Genomic DNA, 18,222 nt, shown 5'->3' on the forward strand with positions numbered 1-18,222 from the left:
AAAGAATGTACTTGCGAAGTGTCATAAAAGTTGTAAAAGTCCAAATTACTTGTGCACTTTATTGCAGATATTCTTAGGTTGATTGATAGCTTCATGAGATATGTAAGTTGCTACTGAATGTCACATGACTGCATGTTATAAGTTTGAATATGCAGAAGCTCAAATGAGATTTGACCGCTATAGCAGAGGGAAAGCAAAGCTTCCTGACCATGAAATCAAAGTTGTCAATTCTTTTTTCTTATGGAATATTGCAGTATTTCTTATATATGATTTGTTGATGCACATCGTTATTATTTTTTAAATTCCTAGTGTCCTCATAATCTTTCATCAAAATTGTGAACTTTTCCTCGCAGCGACATCTCTTCTTTGATGATGTGTGCGGGACGATAATCTCTCTCCTCCAGCAAACGACCACGATTCAATTATTCAATCAATTCCTAGTGAATGAAATTGGGAATTTATTGAATCAATATCATTCTAATATGCTGATTTGGTGCTCAATTAATGTCTCTTATTATTATCAATAATATTTTTGTGGATTTTCAGGATTCTTTTATGAAGAGAAAGTTCAAAAGAACATAATTTGAAATATAAATATTGTGTAGCTGTGTCTTTACTGTCACTTTTGATCAATTTAATGTGCCCTTCCTGAATAAAAGTATTGATTTATTTCCTTTATCTTACTTTTGAATGGTAGTGTATCACAGTTTCCACTAAAAATGTGGCAAAAAACTGTTTTCAACATTGATACTAATAAGAAATGTTTCTTGTTTCGCAAATCAGCATATTAGAATGATTTCTGAAGGATCATGTGACACTGAAGACTAGAGTAATAATGCTGAAAATTTAATTTTGACATCACAGGAGTAAATTTCATTTAAAAATATATTAAAATAGAAAACGGTTATTTTAAATTGTAATAATATTTCACAATATTTTTTTTACTGTATTTTTGTTCAAATAAATACAGCCTTGATGAGAAGTGTCACAGTTTGTGTTGTAGAACGCACACGAACATGATGATGAGTGCAAAAGGCAGTATTTAATAAGTCCACAGGCAATAATCCACACTAAGATACAGCATACAACACATCTAACATAATCGAGACCCGACAGCAATGAACAGAAACAGAGGAACTTAAGTATACATGCAAACAAGGATAATTAATGACACACACCTGAACCGAACAACCATGACAACAAACTCAACAGGGGAAAAGTGCAAACAAAAACAAAGTCCAAACTGAGTGAGACTGTGACAATAAGAGACTTTTCAAAAACAAAACAAATCTTAATTATTCCAAACGTTCGACCGGAAGTGACTATCATTAATGGAGAAGCAAATGTGATCGCAATTTGCTATTAATGCCTCCTTCATTAATAATGAAGAGTTACATTTCAGTCTGTTCATCACACAAAGCTGTGGATAACTTAGAATATTTCATTTTTGACCTCGACAGCCCAGATCCCCATTCACTTTCATAACGTGGAAAAGATTGACCAGAACTTCAACATTTCTCCTTTTTTATTTCACAGAAGAAAGTCAAATGTTTATGTGGGTAAATAATCTTCTGACAGAAGTTTAATTGTTAGGTGAACTATCCTTGTCTTTATCACTCAATTCTCATTGCCCCAAATAATCTCAAGTCAGTGTTGTTTGTGGTGGACGTATTTGTGCGGCTGTTATTTGTGATCATTATAACAATAAACCTGTTTCCTGTCAAAAATGCATTTAGGCAGTTGTGGCTGACACACACTTGGTCTGCGCCAGGGCTGGGTAAATATAGACCCAGGAAATGACATGCCGGCTGACTTGCTTTTATTTCCGTTGTTGTGCTTCGATTGTTACTCTTGCTCTTCTATTTCATTTTCGTCTTTTCTCTGTCTTTCTCTCTCTCTCCCTCTCACAGAAATTTTTCAGGAGAGGTGTGTCCTCGTACAGGCCTCTCTCGAGGCTGCAGGTGAGCTCAGTACTGAGTATAGTCATCTATTCCAGAGCCATCTTCACTCCACATGCATGCACAGGGAACTTCATGTGTTCTTCTGTATCATGCACTGGGTTGTCATTTTCATAGCTTATGATTTTTATTAATACTATTACTATTTCTCATACTTACAGTTAAGCATTTGAACAAACCCCTAACCCTATTTAGTAAACTTCTGCATGCGTCTCTTCCAGCACTACTTGTGCTACATATATTGCCTTTAAAATATATTGCCACATATTTGTACCCTGGAAATCCAGAGTTCTCGCGAGAGCAGAAGTTGAATTTGCTCAGCGAGTTTACTCTGGCTTCGAGTAATGATGCTCATTAAATATGCCCTTGTATCCGAGCTGCACCAATCACATCCTGTTATCTGATGTAGGCGGGCCAGAGGCGAGCTAAACAGATGATGACAGCGCTGTGACGTCGAAGTCATTAGTAAACATTGCAAGATGGCTATGGATGAACACCAGTTGTTTGAAACTGCTTTGGCCGCTACAATGAACGAGTTAGACTTGGCTTTTTATCTAAAACAGGAACAGAAGACGCCGCTCGAATCGTTCCTTTGCAAGAAGGGCGTTTTTGCTGTTTTGCCTACCGGATACGGCAAGAGTCTACCAGTTAGCTCCGCTGGTAGCTAAGCGTATGGGGTTTATTGTTGTGATTGGTCGTAGTGTTATCCAATTGCATGCAGATTTTCAAATGCATGCTTGGTGCCGCCCCTCGAGCTGGCTGATTTTCATTAGTCGATGCCAGACCATTAATCTCTCAGATTTAGGTCTGGATTTCCAGGCTAACATATGCAAATAATGCATCAGCCTCTGTCCATCATCATGGCCTCCTAATCATCCCTATAAATACTGATTAGCTTCATCACTCTGTCTCCTCTCCACCATTGAGCTGATGTGTGGTGGGCGTTCTGGCACACTGTATGGCGTCCGTCACATCATCCAGGTGAAGCGTTTTAAAATGGCGAGAAAAGCGCTATATAAATGTAACAAATGATTATTGTATGGGAATGACACCACAAATCATGCTGTTTGTTGAGGAGCGGTGTGCCATCTTCACCTGGCAGATGATAAAATGGGCTAAAATCTGAGACTTCTCTTGGAGACCAGAATATCAAAGAGACTTGATAGAGACTCGATCCAGTAAGCAACCACCTAGCAACCACATAATGATGTGTTAAAAAACCCATTCCAAACACCTGAACAACCACAAAGCAACTCCCCGGAATTGCATCAGTGACCTTTGCACACACTTGTGAAAAAGAAGTGCTTAATTTACTGAATGTGCACATTATCCCAGCAGATATCATAGTATTAATCAAATAAAAGGCCACTTAAAGGGATAATTTACCCAAAAATGTAAATTCTGTCATCATTTACTCACGCTCAAGTTGTTCCAAACCTGTATAAAATGTCTTTGTTCTGCTGTACACGAAGGAAGATATTTTGAAGAATGTTGGTAACCAAACAGATTTTTGGGCCCCATTGACTTCCATAGTAGGAAAAAAAATACTATAGTAGTCAATGGGGCCCAATCTGGATTTTTTTTCCAAATATCTTCCTTTGTGTACAGCAGAACAAAGACATTTATACAGGTTTGAAACAACTTGAGGGTGAGTGAATGATAAGATGACAGAATTTAAATTTTTGGGTGAACTATCCCTTTAAGTCTACTGAAAGTTGGTACACTTTCATGACTATGGGCGTTTCTCAATACCAAGCACGCAAAGTTCGGACTTGAGTCCTTGGTAGTTCCGGTGATTCTGCAAATGTAACAGCAGCGTTCTCGATAGCGTCACTTAGCTCTCTCTGGCTACTCCGGGTATCTCTGTATGTATATTTTAGGCTACAAAAATACAACTGTCCACACTTCTGAGAGTGACGTTTACATGAATATGCTAATATATGCTGTGCACTTTCCTCTCAATAACGAAATAAACACAACAAAGTTGACAGCAGTGAGAAAACAGCAGTTAAGAAAGCATCTGATCATGGCGATGTGGAAATGTTCGCACCAGCTCTGTGATTCACCGGCATCATGTCGACAGATGGAGGTTATTATAATTAAACTATCATAACAGTGTAATATTAAAGTATATTTGAGACTATACACTATGCAAGACTGTAGTTTGAATGAAACCCTTTTCTTTGCATGACACATTGACATTATAGTATAGAATTCGGGGAAGGTCTCGTTTTTTTTTAAGTTTGTTACAAGCTGTTCACACATTGCAATGCAAAGTGATTATAACATAAACATTCTTACATCTAGCCCCGTTAAGTAGACTTTTTTTTTGCACTTTGTAATAGTTTCACAGTTTTACTTTAAAGTATATTTTAAATCATGTGTAAATCAATGGTCGTTTGCCGTGCTTGAAAGAAGTGTTGACTAACTATACTTGATTATAATTTTAAGTATTTGATCAATTAAAGTTATCTGATAATACATTTAAAGTTAATATTATTTTAAGCGTCCTGAATTGCATCTTCATCATCACAAATGTGCAATTACAAATATATTTAAATACATGAAATGCAAGTTTCATTAGAAATGACATTAAAGTATATGGTAAATGCTTGTCAGTACATTCAGCAGTATACACCATATTTCAAGTAGTTATAAAAATACATATAAAGACGTACGGGCCTAAAATGCACAGCTAATTGCTTTTAATATAAATTTAACTGTAATAGTTTTTCATTTAATTGCAATTAACATTCAATAAAACTACATTCAGTACGCACTTAAGTGTATTATATCTGTAATAAGTACTTGTTTTGTATGGCAGCACGCTATAACCAACCATTGGTCTAAAACTATCTCAGTGTTCATCACAGCAGCAGCGCTGCATATCACAAACACTAGATTAAAAGACCCCTGTCGCTGATATATAGTCTCAATCTCTGGGATGAAACATGCTCCATTCTTTAATCAGGACCATGTGAGGTTTATCCTGTGGGGCTTTGGCCATCTAAGTAGGACAAACAATAAAGATGAAAGTCTGTTTGTGGTTTTCTTCTTTAGGGCTGACAACTCTTGTTCTGTTTCCTGAGATCAGCGCGCTCAGGAAGTGCTCTCTTACTGTAATTGGCACACAAGGCCAAAAGTTGAAATCACGTTATTATTTTGAGCATCAAAGCATTTCCAGAATGCAGTCGACAGTAGCGTGGGTGTTGCTCAGGTTAGGGAGCTTTTTGTTTTGTTTTTCTTTCTGGTGATGTGGAGAGTCCCTCCGAGCTGAGCTTCATGTTTTTGCATAAGGGAGGAGGGTGTGAAAGCAGACGCTCCATCCAGTGTATGTTTTGCTCTTTGTGTAAACGTTTGTGACATCACACAATCATCTGTTTACATAAGGTCAGTATCACTGTAAAAGGTCAAGTGACGCATGCATGTCTTCAGCCAAATGCACAATATTTATATCATATTTCATGATCTCTGTTATTACACAATATTTCATGATATCTTTAGCTTCTGGGCAGTTGACATTTCATTTTACTATCCTTACACTGTAAAAAATGTCTAACCTCTCCAAGTCAAAATTTTCTAGTGACTGGTCACATCTAAATTTTTTAATTGGCCCAAGTGCAATTCTTGTTGCAATAGTCTGTTAACATTGGCTCAATGAGAAATAATACGTCAGACTAATTGAAAAATTTTGATGTGATCAATCACTAGAAATTTTTGACTTGGGGATGTATTTTTTTTTTTTACAGTGTAGAAAAATATATTTTCTCTTCTATACATTCATCGTTTGGCTGGATAACAAAGAACAAACATTATTTGTAAATCAAATTTAAATGATCTATTCTAGAATGTTATAATATTTCTCACTTTGTACACTGGGGTTGAACAATATTCATGCTGTCAACTTATCAAAAAGTAAAATTTTTCCATATAATATTTTAATCATTTGTTTTGGCTTTTGTACAATGACAGTATAAAACCAATTATAGCAAAAACTATATTATAGTTTTTGTTAATACTTTCTATTGGATTTTATTTTAATATTTTCTGTTTTATAATAATAATAATATTTTCTGTTTTATTACAATAATAATATTTTCTGTTTTCATTTAAATTTTAGTTACAATTGTTTGTAATTTTGTTGTGCAATTTTATTTTATTTTTATTAGTTATATAGTTTTTGTTAAGTCAGTTTATCTGGTATATATATGTTGGTTACAGTTTTATTTCAAGTAATGAATATGTTTTTTTAATGTTTTTAGTTAACAACAATAAACCTGATTTAATTATTATTTAAACAGCTTTATTTATTTAATTATTTAAACAACATGTTGTCTTTAATATTCCACATACTATTTTTTACACAGTATAAATGGGTCTTTATACATGTAAATATTGCTTAGGATGGGGTTCCTCTCAAAGAGATCATCATATTACAGAAGTAAATGCGTTTTAAGCTAAACGTTTTTGTAAACTGCCATTCTAATCTCTTCATCCTGGCTTTATTTTAATATCAGCAATGCTCCTCATTTTTGTCCATCAGGTTGAGGATGACAACGCTCTCACAGCGGTGTATGTAAACATCCCACGTGTGCGTCGGCGTACCATTGACACCTCCAGTCCCATTACTCCTCCATTACAGAACTTCCCGGACCCTCCCGATAACCTCCTTTTGGACTCTGCGGGATGGGAGGTCCATACTGACGACCAGAGCGGGCAAGAGTACTACTTCCACCCCTCCACGGGCCGGAGCACCTGGGATTTTCCCCTCAGCTACTCCATGGATTCGTCAGTGGCGACGGAAGAGGCCCGTTCTCCTCCCTCTTTCCCCCAGTCTCCCATCAGCTCGCCCGCAGGCCGTTCTCCTCGGAGATGGAGCTCGGACTGGGAGAAGGTGCTGGATGACAATACTGGCAGACATTACTTCTTTAACTCTGTGTCGGGTCAGAGCTCATGGGATCCCCCGGAGGACATCAACTCACCAGAGAACATACAAATTCTGGAAGATTTCCCGGTATGGAGGTTTTTCTGCTGATTCAAACGAATGATACTTTGATATGTACTATGGTACTAAATGATTACCATATTCATATATTATGGTATTGATGTACATTTTCAGTACAATTTTCAGTTTAAAATTAGTTATCACAAGGGTTCTCAACCATTTTGACTCCAAGCCCACAACAATATTTGAAGGCCCCATGACTTTTTCAGTTTTTATTACAATTTCTACCCCATGAACTATTTTATAGCTTGGCATTACTAAAAATATATATAATTGCCAACCCATTAAAAGGAAAAGAAGATCAAATGTGAGTGTGTGACACACCAGTATGCACTTTTGGTCTTGTGGAGCTGCCTCGTGCACTTGTCCGTTAAATCCAAGAGACCGTAGGGTGTTTGATTTGTCATATAAGGTTTCAGAAGGCCCCTTTGCGGTCGATATGAAACACTGAAGCGAGCTCCACAGCAGACGTCATTTATTTACTGTTTACTGACAGACTGGCATTCTGACTATTCATGAGCTTCATGCTGTCTAACCTTATCTCTACTTTTTTCTCTTTTTTTAAAACAGACATTCTTTTATCATTTAATTTTTTTCTTGTTAAATTGTTTAAAGGTGCATTGCGCAAGTCTCTGAGTTTTTGCAGAACTATGCCCCCTCTGGCGGCAAGCGAAACTGCAGCCAGAAGTGTGCACGCTCACGGACAAAAGTTTTCTTTTTTTTATCTTACGTGGAGTTTGCGTTGGTGTTTGAAATGAACTACAAGCCGGTCTCTTAGAATCCATCTTCTACGGAGAATGGCGGCGAATACACAAACCTGCCAGACAGCCAGGTGAGCGTGCTGTGAACGCTCATGACGTCACGCCCAGTCTAAAATTCCGGCCCGAATCCCTCTTATTTATTTTACTTTACAGGATTATAGAGACAATCTCAGTGATCAGAGAAGGGCTCATTCAGCCCATCAGGCAATTGTTTAAGCATGTATGGGTTAGAAAACGGGTATTTTTAACATGAAAAGTTGCTTAATGCACCTTTAAGGTTGGTTTCTAACTTTAAAGATGATTGAGGGGAGGGTCGTGAATGACATCCTGGGTCGATAAAGACCCGAGGTATGCATTTAAGGGTTAATCCTTATCCAATAAATCATGAACAACAGAAAATATCATATGGCCTTTGAATATTGTTGTGGAAAAAGTATATGCTGTGGAGCCTAAAGTATATATTGACCAGAGTTGCATTAAAAAAGAATTGTTAAATTGAAACTAAAGTTTGTCATTTCTGTGCCAAACGGAACTGCAAAAATTAAGCATTGCATAAATCTGATAATCATATTTTCTCAAAACCTTTTCTGTCAAAATAATTGGTTAATTTCTACCATTATTTCCTTACAGTTTGATTAATGTTTATACTGCCTTCTTTGCTTCCCAAAATGTAGCTTCCGCTTCCTGAGGAAGACTACCCAGCATCGCCAGAACTGGAGGAATCGTCTCCTCTCTCTGTACAAGCAGAATATTCTTTGATTAATATGAAGAAGGTCTTTATTCCCAGGGTAAGTCTGGATCAAAGCACCCCACCAGGATGGACCCTCAACGTTGACCCTGAAGGAACTTGGGTCTTCACGAGCCACTTCACGCAGGAACAGGTACAGGACTCTTGACACTGACCTTGGCGTGTCCTTGTTTTGGGCTGGCTTAATTATAATATTTGGGCTGATTACTTGCTATTATTAGTGAGATGTATGATAGTATGGCTGTAGGCTAGTTTTGTAATTTGGTGAACTAATGAAGTGTCTTGTTGACAGTGGATTAAGTCGCTAGATGATCAAGGGCGGACATACTACTACCTAAGAGACGGCAGCAAGTCCCAGTGGAGCTTACCTGAGGTGGGATACAGTGGGAAACTTTTGGATGGGCCTGTTCACACCAAGAACTATATTCAAATCCAGACCAGCTGACTATAACTTTGTGCTTGTCTGCTGACAATTTCTCTCAGTAAAATATTTTAGAGCATGGCATTAAAAAAAAGCCTATTCATAAAGTGTATAAAAATGCCTATGAACTTTCAATATTTCATTTATCTCCATGACTTTTCCAGCTCTTGAAATCATACTTTTAAAATGTGGCTTTCTTTTGTATCTAAGCTTTCCGGCTTCTTCAAAATAAATAAATAAATAAATAAAGATAACCACTTGTTAAGGGGGTACAATAAGCTACAGTAAGACATTTATTGTTTTGTAGTTGTTTTGTCTTATTTTAAATCATTTTAAGTTATATTAAGGCCCCCTTGGAAGATTGCTGAGAACCACTGTCCTAAACTATGACTTACTTTCATGTCATTCCGACATCATTTTCTATTTATAGTGAAAACACAAAATGATACATTTGGCAGAATGTCCTTGCTGCTATTTTCCTTAAATCAAGTGGCTGGTGATTTACTTTGAAACCCTTTTCACTCAGAAATTGCCCAAAAATAACACATTGAAGAAGTAGAAAGATAGAAATGTTTTTTTCTTTTCTTGTAAAACGTACTCCAATAATCTTTGTTTTATTAACAGTGTACTTACAATTTCAAATAAGTACAAAAACGTATCATAAAGGCACAATTTCTAAAACAAATTCTCTCTCTCACACTTTTAGTACTCTGGAAATCCAGGACAGTATGGAGTGGGAAATGGAGCCTCAAGAGAGCAGGACTCAATGGGATCGACACAAAGCTGGAGACACAGTACAGGATACCAGGAAGATGTATGTACTCGCAGAGGTTTCCATCCAAAGTTGCGAATTTAACTAATGCCCAAAATTGTATAAAACTTTTGTGAATAAAGCACATCCATTCAATGTGTTCTAGAGAGCAAAATCTCTGGGTAAAAAACAAATTATGGGTAATTGGAGTAAAATATCTGTAATAAAAATGTACTATCATACTTTATCCAGCCGTTCACCTGCACTCATGAACAAACACTTCCACGGAGCGATGACGCATGTGACACACACCTGATCCTTCATGTGTGTCCTTAGTGACTGTGTTTCCTAAATGGGCTCATGCACCTGAGACTCAGTTTGTTATAGTGTTGCTCTATTTAAATCCTTCCCAGTCCTTCCTATCATTCAGTAGTATATCCAAACATTTTATTCTGTTTTCACTGAACTGATCCATGGAAATGAATTCAGTTACTAAAACACTGATACTGGACTATTTTACTAGTGGTGTTTACTAACGCACGTAATGGAAAAATACAGAAAATTGTATATTTCCCAACAGTTAAATGGTTTTGTCTTTTTTGAGCTTCGAAGGCATGCAGAGTGTGATTTACACATGTGATTTTGTCTTAACAGAAGAGTCATTCATCATACCCTCTGAATAGATCAGACAGTAATGCCTCCAGCTCTCCTGAGATGCCACATAATGTAAGATTCCAGTTCAGACGTTTATGCATAAGAAAATGTGGGCAAAATCCAGTTGATCTAAATTTTACAATAAACTACATGAATGAAGTCTTCAAACATCATTCATGTGATTATAATATGCTCATTATTAGCTTACTGGCATGAATGATAGCTAGAATCATGTGACTTGTTAGGTAGACATGCCGTGCCATGAACAGTATAATAATTTTATTATACAGTTCCACAATAAATGCTGAGTAAAAGTAGGTTAGGACTGGTGGAGACATGTCTGATCAAAAGTGTTAGATTTATGACTAGAAGAGTGACCCAGTGTAATATTGTTTTTGCCACACTGTCCTCTGGTGGTTCCTAGTGGAACTTAGAGCCTGATTGCTGCCTTCCACTCAGACAAACAAATACCAAATGTGTCATGATACTACCATGAGATTTAGATGCAAATTCATGGCAGTGCCTTGAGTTTTTAGACATTTTACCCTGGTAGTACCATGCATACCATTTAAATATCTTAGAGGACCATTGATTTCCATGGTTTTACCATCTGATACATCACTGTACCGTGCTACTGCCACAGTAAGGCTTTTATCATTCATACATGTAGGCATGTAATATTGGATTGTTTGTTTTATACAACAGTTTTGATGCTAAATTCTGATTGGATGAGCCGAATGTAAAATGCAGATGAACAAACACTTGTGACTGCATATTCTATATTAAAACACTAATGTTACTAGTTTGCTTGGCAACAATACACAGCTTACACACTGGCTAATGAAGTGCTATATTACTTTTTATTTCTAATTATTATATTATTTTGATTATATTCGAAGCATACATACACTATACTAGCATGAGGCTATATATTGTATAAGGCAAATCTCAACAGCTTGATTTGCTTGTATCGTAGCAAAATGTAAACTATATTATCGCCCAGCTCAAATGTGCTTAATGCGACTATAAGGCAAGAAGGTATTAAGGTATTATAAATATTATAAGATTTTCAAGATTTTCTGTAAAGCTGCTTTGATTCAATGTGTGTTGTGAAAAGTCCAATACAAATGAAATTTACTTGACTATTATTAATGACAAATTTAACTGATTTTTGACAATTGGTGTATATTATATTGATGTTTCGTCCATTTTATAAAAGCAATAGGATATTCAAGTTACAGTGATTTTACCATGGTTAAAGGAGTTTTAGCTCAAACACTTCTTACCTGTGTGGATAACATTAGGCTGCTTGTGACTTATTTTATTAAATAAGCATAATAAACAGTGCCATATTCTGAATGTTCTCTTAAATTTGAAACCATTGCTTAAAAAAAAAAAAGCTAACCCTTTTTCGGTTCTGCATTTTGAGGGGAACCTCAAAGGTTAAAATTTACTTCACTTTCATGTTGTCAGATATTATTTTGTACTATTATCCTGATATTATCCTGTTTGTTTTTTTGTTTTTTGTTTTTTCAGAAATGCTGTATTAACTCATTAATAGTTTTTTCAGGTTTCAAACTTGGAAAAGGCTGGAATCCTGAACAAAACAAAGGTGTCTGAAAACGGGAAGAAAATTAGGTAAAGTTTTCCATCATGAACTTAAATCAGTGGTGGTACTGCTTTGATAGCTGTAACTGTATTGGTGAAAAATAACAATTGTATGTAAATGTGTAACATTTTATCAATCCTCCCACAGGAAGAACTGGGGTCATTCCTGGACGGTTCTCCATGGAGGAATACTGACATTCCATAAGGACCCAAAGTCCACGCCAACCGGAGCATCGGTGAGAATCTAAATCCACAAATGTGGAATTTGCATTATCAAGTATTTCATTCTTGTTTTGTAATACTGAATGTATTTGTATTATGCAGAGCAAGACAAATCATATAGTCCCAGAATTCACAGTTGATCTGAAAGGGGCTACAATTGGCTGGGCAACCAAGGACAAATCAAGCAAGAAAAATGTTTTTGAGGTATGGCCATTTCATCACTACCCAAGATTGTGCTGGATGATCATCTACTTTACTAGTGTGTGTTGTTGATGCATTCCTTGTGTATTTGTTCATTCAGCTGAAGAGTCGGAATGGCGCGGAGTACTTGATCCAGTACGACACTGAGAGCATCATCACTGACTGGTATAAAGTCATCATAGATACCATAGGCCAGCTGGTGAGCCTTGCATCGTGATCAATAACAAACACTCGGTTATGTTTTTCTCCATGAAATATTCATAATCGCATCTGTCTTTTTGCTCTGGGCCGTCAGGATTTGGATCAGCACCACTCTGAAGATGAGGAGGAAATCAGTGAGAAGTCCTCAAACTTAGACAGAGAGGAAAAACCCTTTGACAAAAGAACTATGAGCAATGGTAGTGTGGCAAATGATTCTTAACCTTCAGATTTTCCTCTTTTAGGGGTCACACTTTTGACCCTTAGCGGTCAAAATAGACTGTATACAATAAGCGTTGATACAAAAATGCCTATACATTTTTTGAATGAATTTAATGTACTATATTTTGGTTACATGATATTTACTCTTTAACCTTTGGTTTCCTGAGAGGATTTCATGATACTAGACAATATTCACTAAATTATGCACCATTTATTTCTGTATAAAAACATTTTGATATGATTTTCAATTAATACAGTGTTAAAGTTATAAATAGAGTAATGCGTGGAAGTAAGATTGGTGCCATCTGGTGTGTGTGTGTGTGTGTGTGTGTGTGTGTGTGTGTGTGTGTGTGTGTGTGTGTGTGTGCTGTTAAATTGATTAATTGCAATTAATTACATCTAACAAAAGTTTGTGTTTATATAATATGTGTGTGTATATACTGTATATGTGTGTGTGTGTGTGTATATATATACATACACACACACACACACATACTGTATATATAAGTACACACACGTATATTATATAAACTCAAACTCTTATGTTAGATGCGATTTAATTACAATTAATCGATTTGACAGCATTAATATTTATGTATGTATAGCAAGTGCCACAAAAGTCACCAAGTTTCAAACCATTATGATGAAGCAAAAAATAATAATAATACAACTTTTCTAAAATTACCAAAGACCACCAGAGTTAAAGGGACAGTTCATCCCAAAATAAAAAATACTGTCATCATTGACTCTCCTGAGTGACTTTCTTTCTTCCGTTGAACACAATAGAACATATTTTGAAAGATTATTTAAATTCTTTTGTCCAACATTAAATGTTGTTTGGACCCCAATGATATAAGGTTGAGTAAATTATGTCAGTACATGTTCATCCTTAAATAAAGACGTTTTTTGAACAGAGAATGGTAATGAGTGTAAATATGTAACGCCCTCTTCCTGTTCATTAGCATCTCGAGTGCCTTCATCCAGTTCGGCATCTGAAGCAGATCAGAAGAAGGTTCGTACCAAACTGAAGAAGTTTCTCCTCAAGCGGCCCACCCTGCAGTCAGTCAAAGAGAAGGGATATATCAGAGGTCAGACCATTACTCTACCTCATCCTTTTCCTATTACTTTGACAGAAGCTCAAGATTTCGTTGAGGAATGATTCTAATGTGACTCTTCGCCTCTTTTCATTTTAGAAAATGTATTTGGATGCCACTTGCACAATCTCTGTAACCAAGAGAACACGAGAGTTCCCAGCTTTGTGGAGAAATGCATCCGGGCGGTAGAGAAAAGAGGTTTGTTACCTTTACCCAACTGCCACACAGCATTACTAATTGAAATGATCTATGTCATTAATATTAAGGTCAGTTCATTATGGCATTTTTATTTAAAGGAATTAGATAATAAAATGGGTCATATGATGCTATTTTAAAAGTTTGTTGTTTTGCTTATTGGGTGTAATAGAATAGGCTATCATGCTTTAATGTTCCAAACAAACACATTATTTGTCACATACTGTACATTATTGCAGCTCCTCTCTTCCCAGTCTGTCTGAAACTTGCTTATTTCTATGAAGCCCCTCCTTCTGAAAAGCCTAGAGTGCTCTGATTGGACAGCTGACCCAGTGCGTTGTGATTGGCCAAACACCTCAAGAACTTGTCGTAAATGTAACGCCCCTAGTTAATAATTAATATAATAATTGACATGGATTTATGGGAATATAGAAAAAGAAAGAAACGGGAAAAGAGCAAGAAAAAGTTTTTTTTTGTAAAGCAATCAATTTGAACTATTTGCAAATATGCACACGTTCACTCTTATTCATATGCCTGATATATGTCGAAAACGCAAAGAAGCAAAATGTTCAGTTATGAATTACATGATTCATATAAATAGCTGCGTTTCCATTACCCTTCAAATTGCGCAAATTGAAATTGCGAATTGAAAAATACGCTCAACGCGTCAATTTCACAAAAACTCTCATATATCTCAACGGAAACAGTTTTTCCGCGTAACAGGTCACCTGACATACGCAAAAGTCGATCATTCTTTAAAGATGGTGCGGTATGTTTGGACAGAAGATCAGACAGAGTTCTTTATTAAACTCATGAAAGACAAAAGAATTACAGGAATATTGGATTTTAAACAACAAAGAAATGCCCCAATTTATCAAGACCTCGAAGCAGATATGAGGGAGAAACACCTAAACACCTCATACGTGCCGCTCTCAAGTATAAGGGGTTTTCCTTGCCATTAATGCTTCGATTAAAACTGACGAGTGCGGTGGCTGTGATATACTTAAACCTACTAACATCCGTTGCCATGATTTATTTAATGACTTCTCGCTAGAGGAACAATTAAGTTTTAGTCGCATAACATCGGTTAATGGAAACGCTGTCATTTCGCAATAGTATTTTATCGACATTAGAAAATATCGCAAAAGTTTGACGCAAATCTGTAATGGAAACACATCTACTGATTCAGCCTATATTTTCAATTCAAAATGGCAAAGTTTGACAAAATAAGTCAAGTAGTAAAACACTGGATATTACTGTGATTCGTTCAACATTTTCATGTAAGTGTAAGTGCCGTGCTGGAATTCGTGTTCGCTGTATATGTACAGTAAAGCCCGCCTCCTCTGATTTGATTGGTCAACTCAATCAATTTGACAATGACAAGCGCTGTCAAAAATGCGCTGTCAAGTTAAATATAAGTGTTCACAGCCCTGTCTAATAAAAAAAAAATTTTTGTTGTTGTCATCCATCAGGTCTGTGGATCGATGGACTCTACAGAGTTAGTGGGAATTTGGCGGTCATCCAGAAACTGCGTTTCAAAGCAGATCATGGTAAAATTAATCTGCATATATTTTATACTCAGTTTTTCATCAACTCAGTTCTTCACTTCATGTCTTCACCAAGATGTCATACTCTGGATTATAGTTTGTTTCTCTGAAGACTTTAGATGCACTCATATTACTATGAATGGGAGAAAGTGCAATGCACAATATGGCTGAATAAGTCCCGCCTTCTAAATAAAGTTTCAGTCTGTCAACTTTTGCACCACTTATTAGTTGTTATTATATAATTTTTTTCTCTCATATTTGGTGAATTTCAATTTGGATGACTCAAGCATTTTCCACTTTTATTCACCGTGCTTTCTTGATGCTTTAGCCCAGTTTAGAAATGTTTCCCAGCAGCAGCTCTGACTGACTCGTGTGTTTCTCTGTGTTTCTCCAGAGGATCTGGACCTGGAGGAGGGTAACTGGGATATCCATGTGATCACAGGAGCACTGAAGCTCTTCTTCAGAGAGCTGCAGGAACCTCTGTTCCCTTACAATCTCTTCAATGATTTCATCTGTGGCATCAGTAAGATCCTGATTAAATGGATTGTACATAAAGACGGGGGACGTACGACTGTAGTGGGTTTCCAGTCTGGGTTTTTCAGTGGCCAGATTTACTCTTTTGTCAGATTTTCTTGCTTCCATTGAAGCACAACATGCTCTTTAGATCATTCTTAAATTGTACTAGCTAGATAACATGTACATTAGGTTTTATTCATTTATGCAGCTCAAACATGACACACAAAAAGACTTTCCCCCCCAAAAAAAGACATTCTGAAATCTGTTATTCATAATTCAGCTTTTCACTGATAATAGTCAATATTCATAATTTTCATACATTTTTTAACCCATTTATTTCATATAATAAAATGATATGCATATTAATATATTTTGTCTGTCTATCTGTCTATACATTATACATCTTTCTGTCTGTCTGTCTATCTAATCTATTTATCTGTCTGTCTGTCTGTCTACAGAAATCCCAGATTATTTCAATAAAATATCACACATGAGAAATGTTGTGCGGTCTTTGCCAGCACCCAACCGTGACACAATGGAGGCCCTCTTCAGCCATTTACGCAAGTATGTTGTTATTCTTTTACATGCATGTATTTACATCTTTTTTATTAATATTACAGTATGTATCTACAGCATGTCTCTCTGTCTCTTTCTTTCAGGGTCGTTCAACATGGTAATGAGAACAGAATGACTGTGCAGAATGTGGCTATCGTCTTCGGCCCAACGTTACTCAAACCAGAGGTGGAGACAGCAAACATCGCCACATACATGGTCTTCCAGAACCAGATTGTAGAATTCTTACTCAATGAATTTGAGTCGATCTTCCACATGTGATTGACGTGAACTTACACTGAATAAATAAAAAAAAACTCAAATGCTGGAGATAGTGGGAGAGAAGGTGCAAAACTAATCTCAGTCCAGTGAGAAGGACAAAATGTATCAGCTCTGTGAAGGAAAGCCTCTGACTGGCACATTTTGCAGAAGGATATGAATAGTAATGCAACAAAAATCTAGAAAAGTAGCCTACATGATTAATTTATTAATATCACTGAAACAGAATGAAGGTTTTACATGAGCAGTTTATATATTGAATGGGCAATACACATTTTAAAATTATATAGTTTAATATGGTTTAAATATTTTGATGTTTCCTTTTAGAATTAAGGAGAGCTCCCATCACACAAAGTTTTCTAAGAATATTAGTGAGTTTTCTTTTTAAAATAGTTATCAGCTATTACTGGCTTTTCTTGCTACAAACGAAACAGGTCAGTTGAATAATAATTTAGTTTAACTTTGCTTTTCTGTGGTCTTTTGCCTTTCTAGAGTCCTGCGAAACACTGAATGTTTTTATCCTATTCCTTGGCAATGTGATAATAGATGAATGATATTAAAGTACAACATTTTTATGTTTAGATATCAATTTTAGTTTTACTTCTTTGTAAACTTGCATCTGTAACATAGAACTTTATAAAGAAAATACTGCAGGCCTGTAATTGTAAACTGGAAATGCTAAGTTGTGAGACTTGTACATTGTCATTAAAGGCACAATATTTTAGATTTTGTGGTACCAAAATATAGAATCTGTGAAATAGAATTTGCACATAGATCTAGCATTAATATTTTACGGAAATTGGCACACTTATACAGTAATAATCATTGTAAGATGTTTAAAGGTGTGTGTATATAGAAAAGGCATATTTATGCTGTACATTACCTGAAGTAAGCAAGCTTTTAATAAAGTAACTCTTTTATAAATAAATGCTTCATTGTTATTCACTTTTTTTTATTCATACTGTGACCAATATATTGACGAAATGATTGATAACTGTTAAAAGATTTCAGCTAAATTGGTATGCTCAAATCATTTTATATGCTGAAAATGTAGGTTTCAAGTAAATGAGTTTAAATTCTCTTCAGGAAAAAGAACAATGCAATTCTGAGTAGCTAAAATAAATAAATGGGTGGTGATAGGGACACTTTAGTGTCGGGCGGGAATTCTTGAGCTTAATTTTTGTATATTAAATACATTAAAAGGAGGTCCCATTATTTTCAGGTAAACATTGATATGGTTGCGTGCACGAGCATTTTTTAGTCTTTTCTTATTCCATTACACTGCCGAAT

The 18,222-nt window shown here is 36.0% G+C and overlaps 1 protein-coding gene across 2 annotated transcripts in view; it reads left to right on the top strand.

Annotated features, from left to right (window-relative positions):
* The window catches only part of arhgap27 (Rho GTPase activating protein 27), a 38,194-nt gene extending 20,334 nt beyond the window's left edge, over positions 1–17,860 (top strand). The window contains exons 3-18 of one of the 2 annotated variants that reach the window (XM_082151490.1): positions 6,502–6,972; positions 8,399–8,605; positions 8,765–8,845; positions 9,600–9,707; positions 10,299–10,370; positions 11,860–11,936; positions 12,055–12,142; positions 12,231–12,332; positions 12,430–12,528; positions 12,625–12,727; positions 13,712–13,837; positions 13,943–14,041; positions 15,511–15,588; positions 15,980–16,108; positions 16,560–16,665; positions 16,761–17,860. In XM_082151490.1, the coding sequence (XP_082007616.1) occupies positions 6,502–6,972; positions 8,399–8,605; positions 8,765–8,845; positions 9,600–9,707; positions 10,299–10,370; positions 11,860–11,936; positions 12,055–12,142; positions 12,231–12,332; positions 12,430–12,528; positions 12,625–12,727; positions 13,712–13,837; positions 13,943–14,041; positions 15,511–15,588; positions 15,980–16,108; positions 16,560–16,665; positions 16,761–16,935 (2,121 nt within the window). In that variant the 3' untranslated portion in view covers positions 16,936–17,860. The remainder of the gene's footprint in view (positions 1–6,501; positions 6,973–8,398; positions 8,606–8,764; positions 8,846–9,599; positions 9,708–10,298; positions 10,371–11,859; positions 11,937–12,054; positions 12,143–12,230; positions 12,333–12,429; positions 12,529–12,624; positions 12,728–13,711; positions 13,838–13,942; positions 14,042–15,510; positions 15,589–15,979; positions 16,109–16,559; positions 16,666–16,760) is intronic. The other variant, XM_082151491.1, reaches the window with a different exon arrangement.
* The last annotated feature ends 362 nt before the right edge of the window (positions 17,861–18,222 follow it).

Source organism: Leuciscus leuciscus (assembly GCF_965113295.1).
Source record: "Leuciscus leuciscus genome assembly, chromosome: 21".
Taxonomy (NCBI): Eukaryota; Metazoa; Chordata; class Actinopteri; order Cypriniformes; family Leuciscidae; genus Leuciscus; species Leuciscus leuciscus.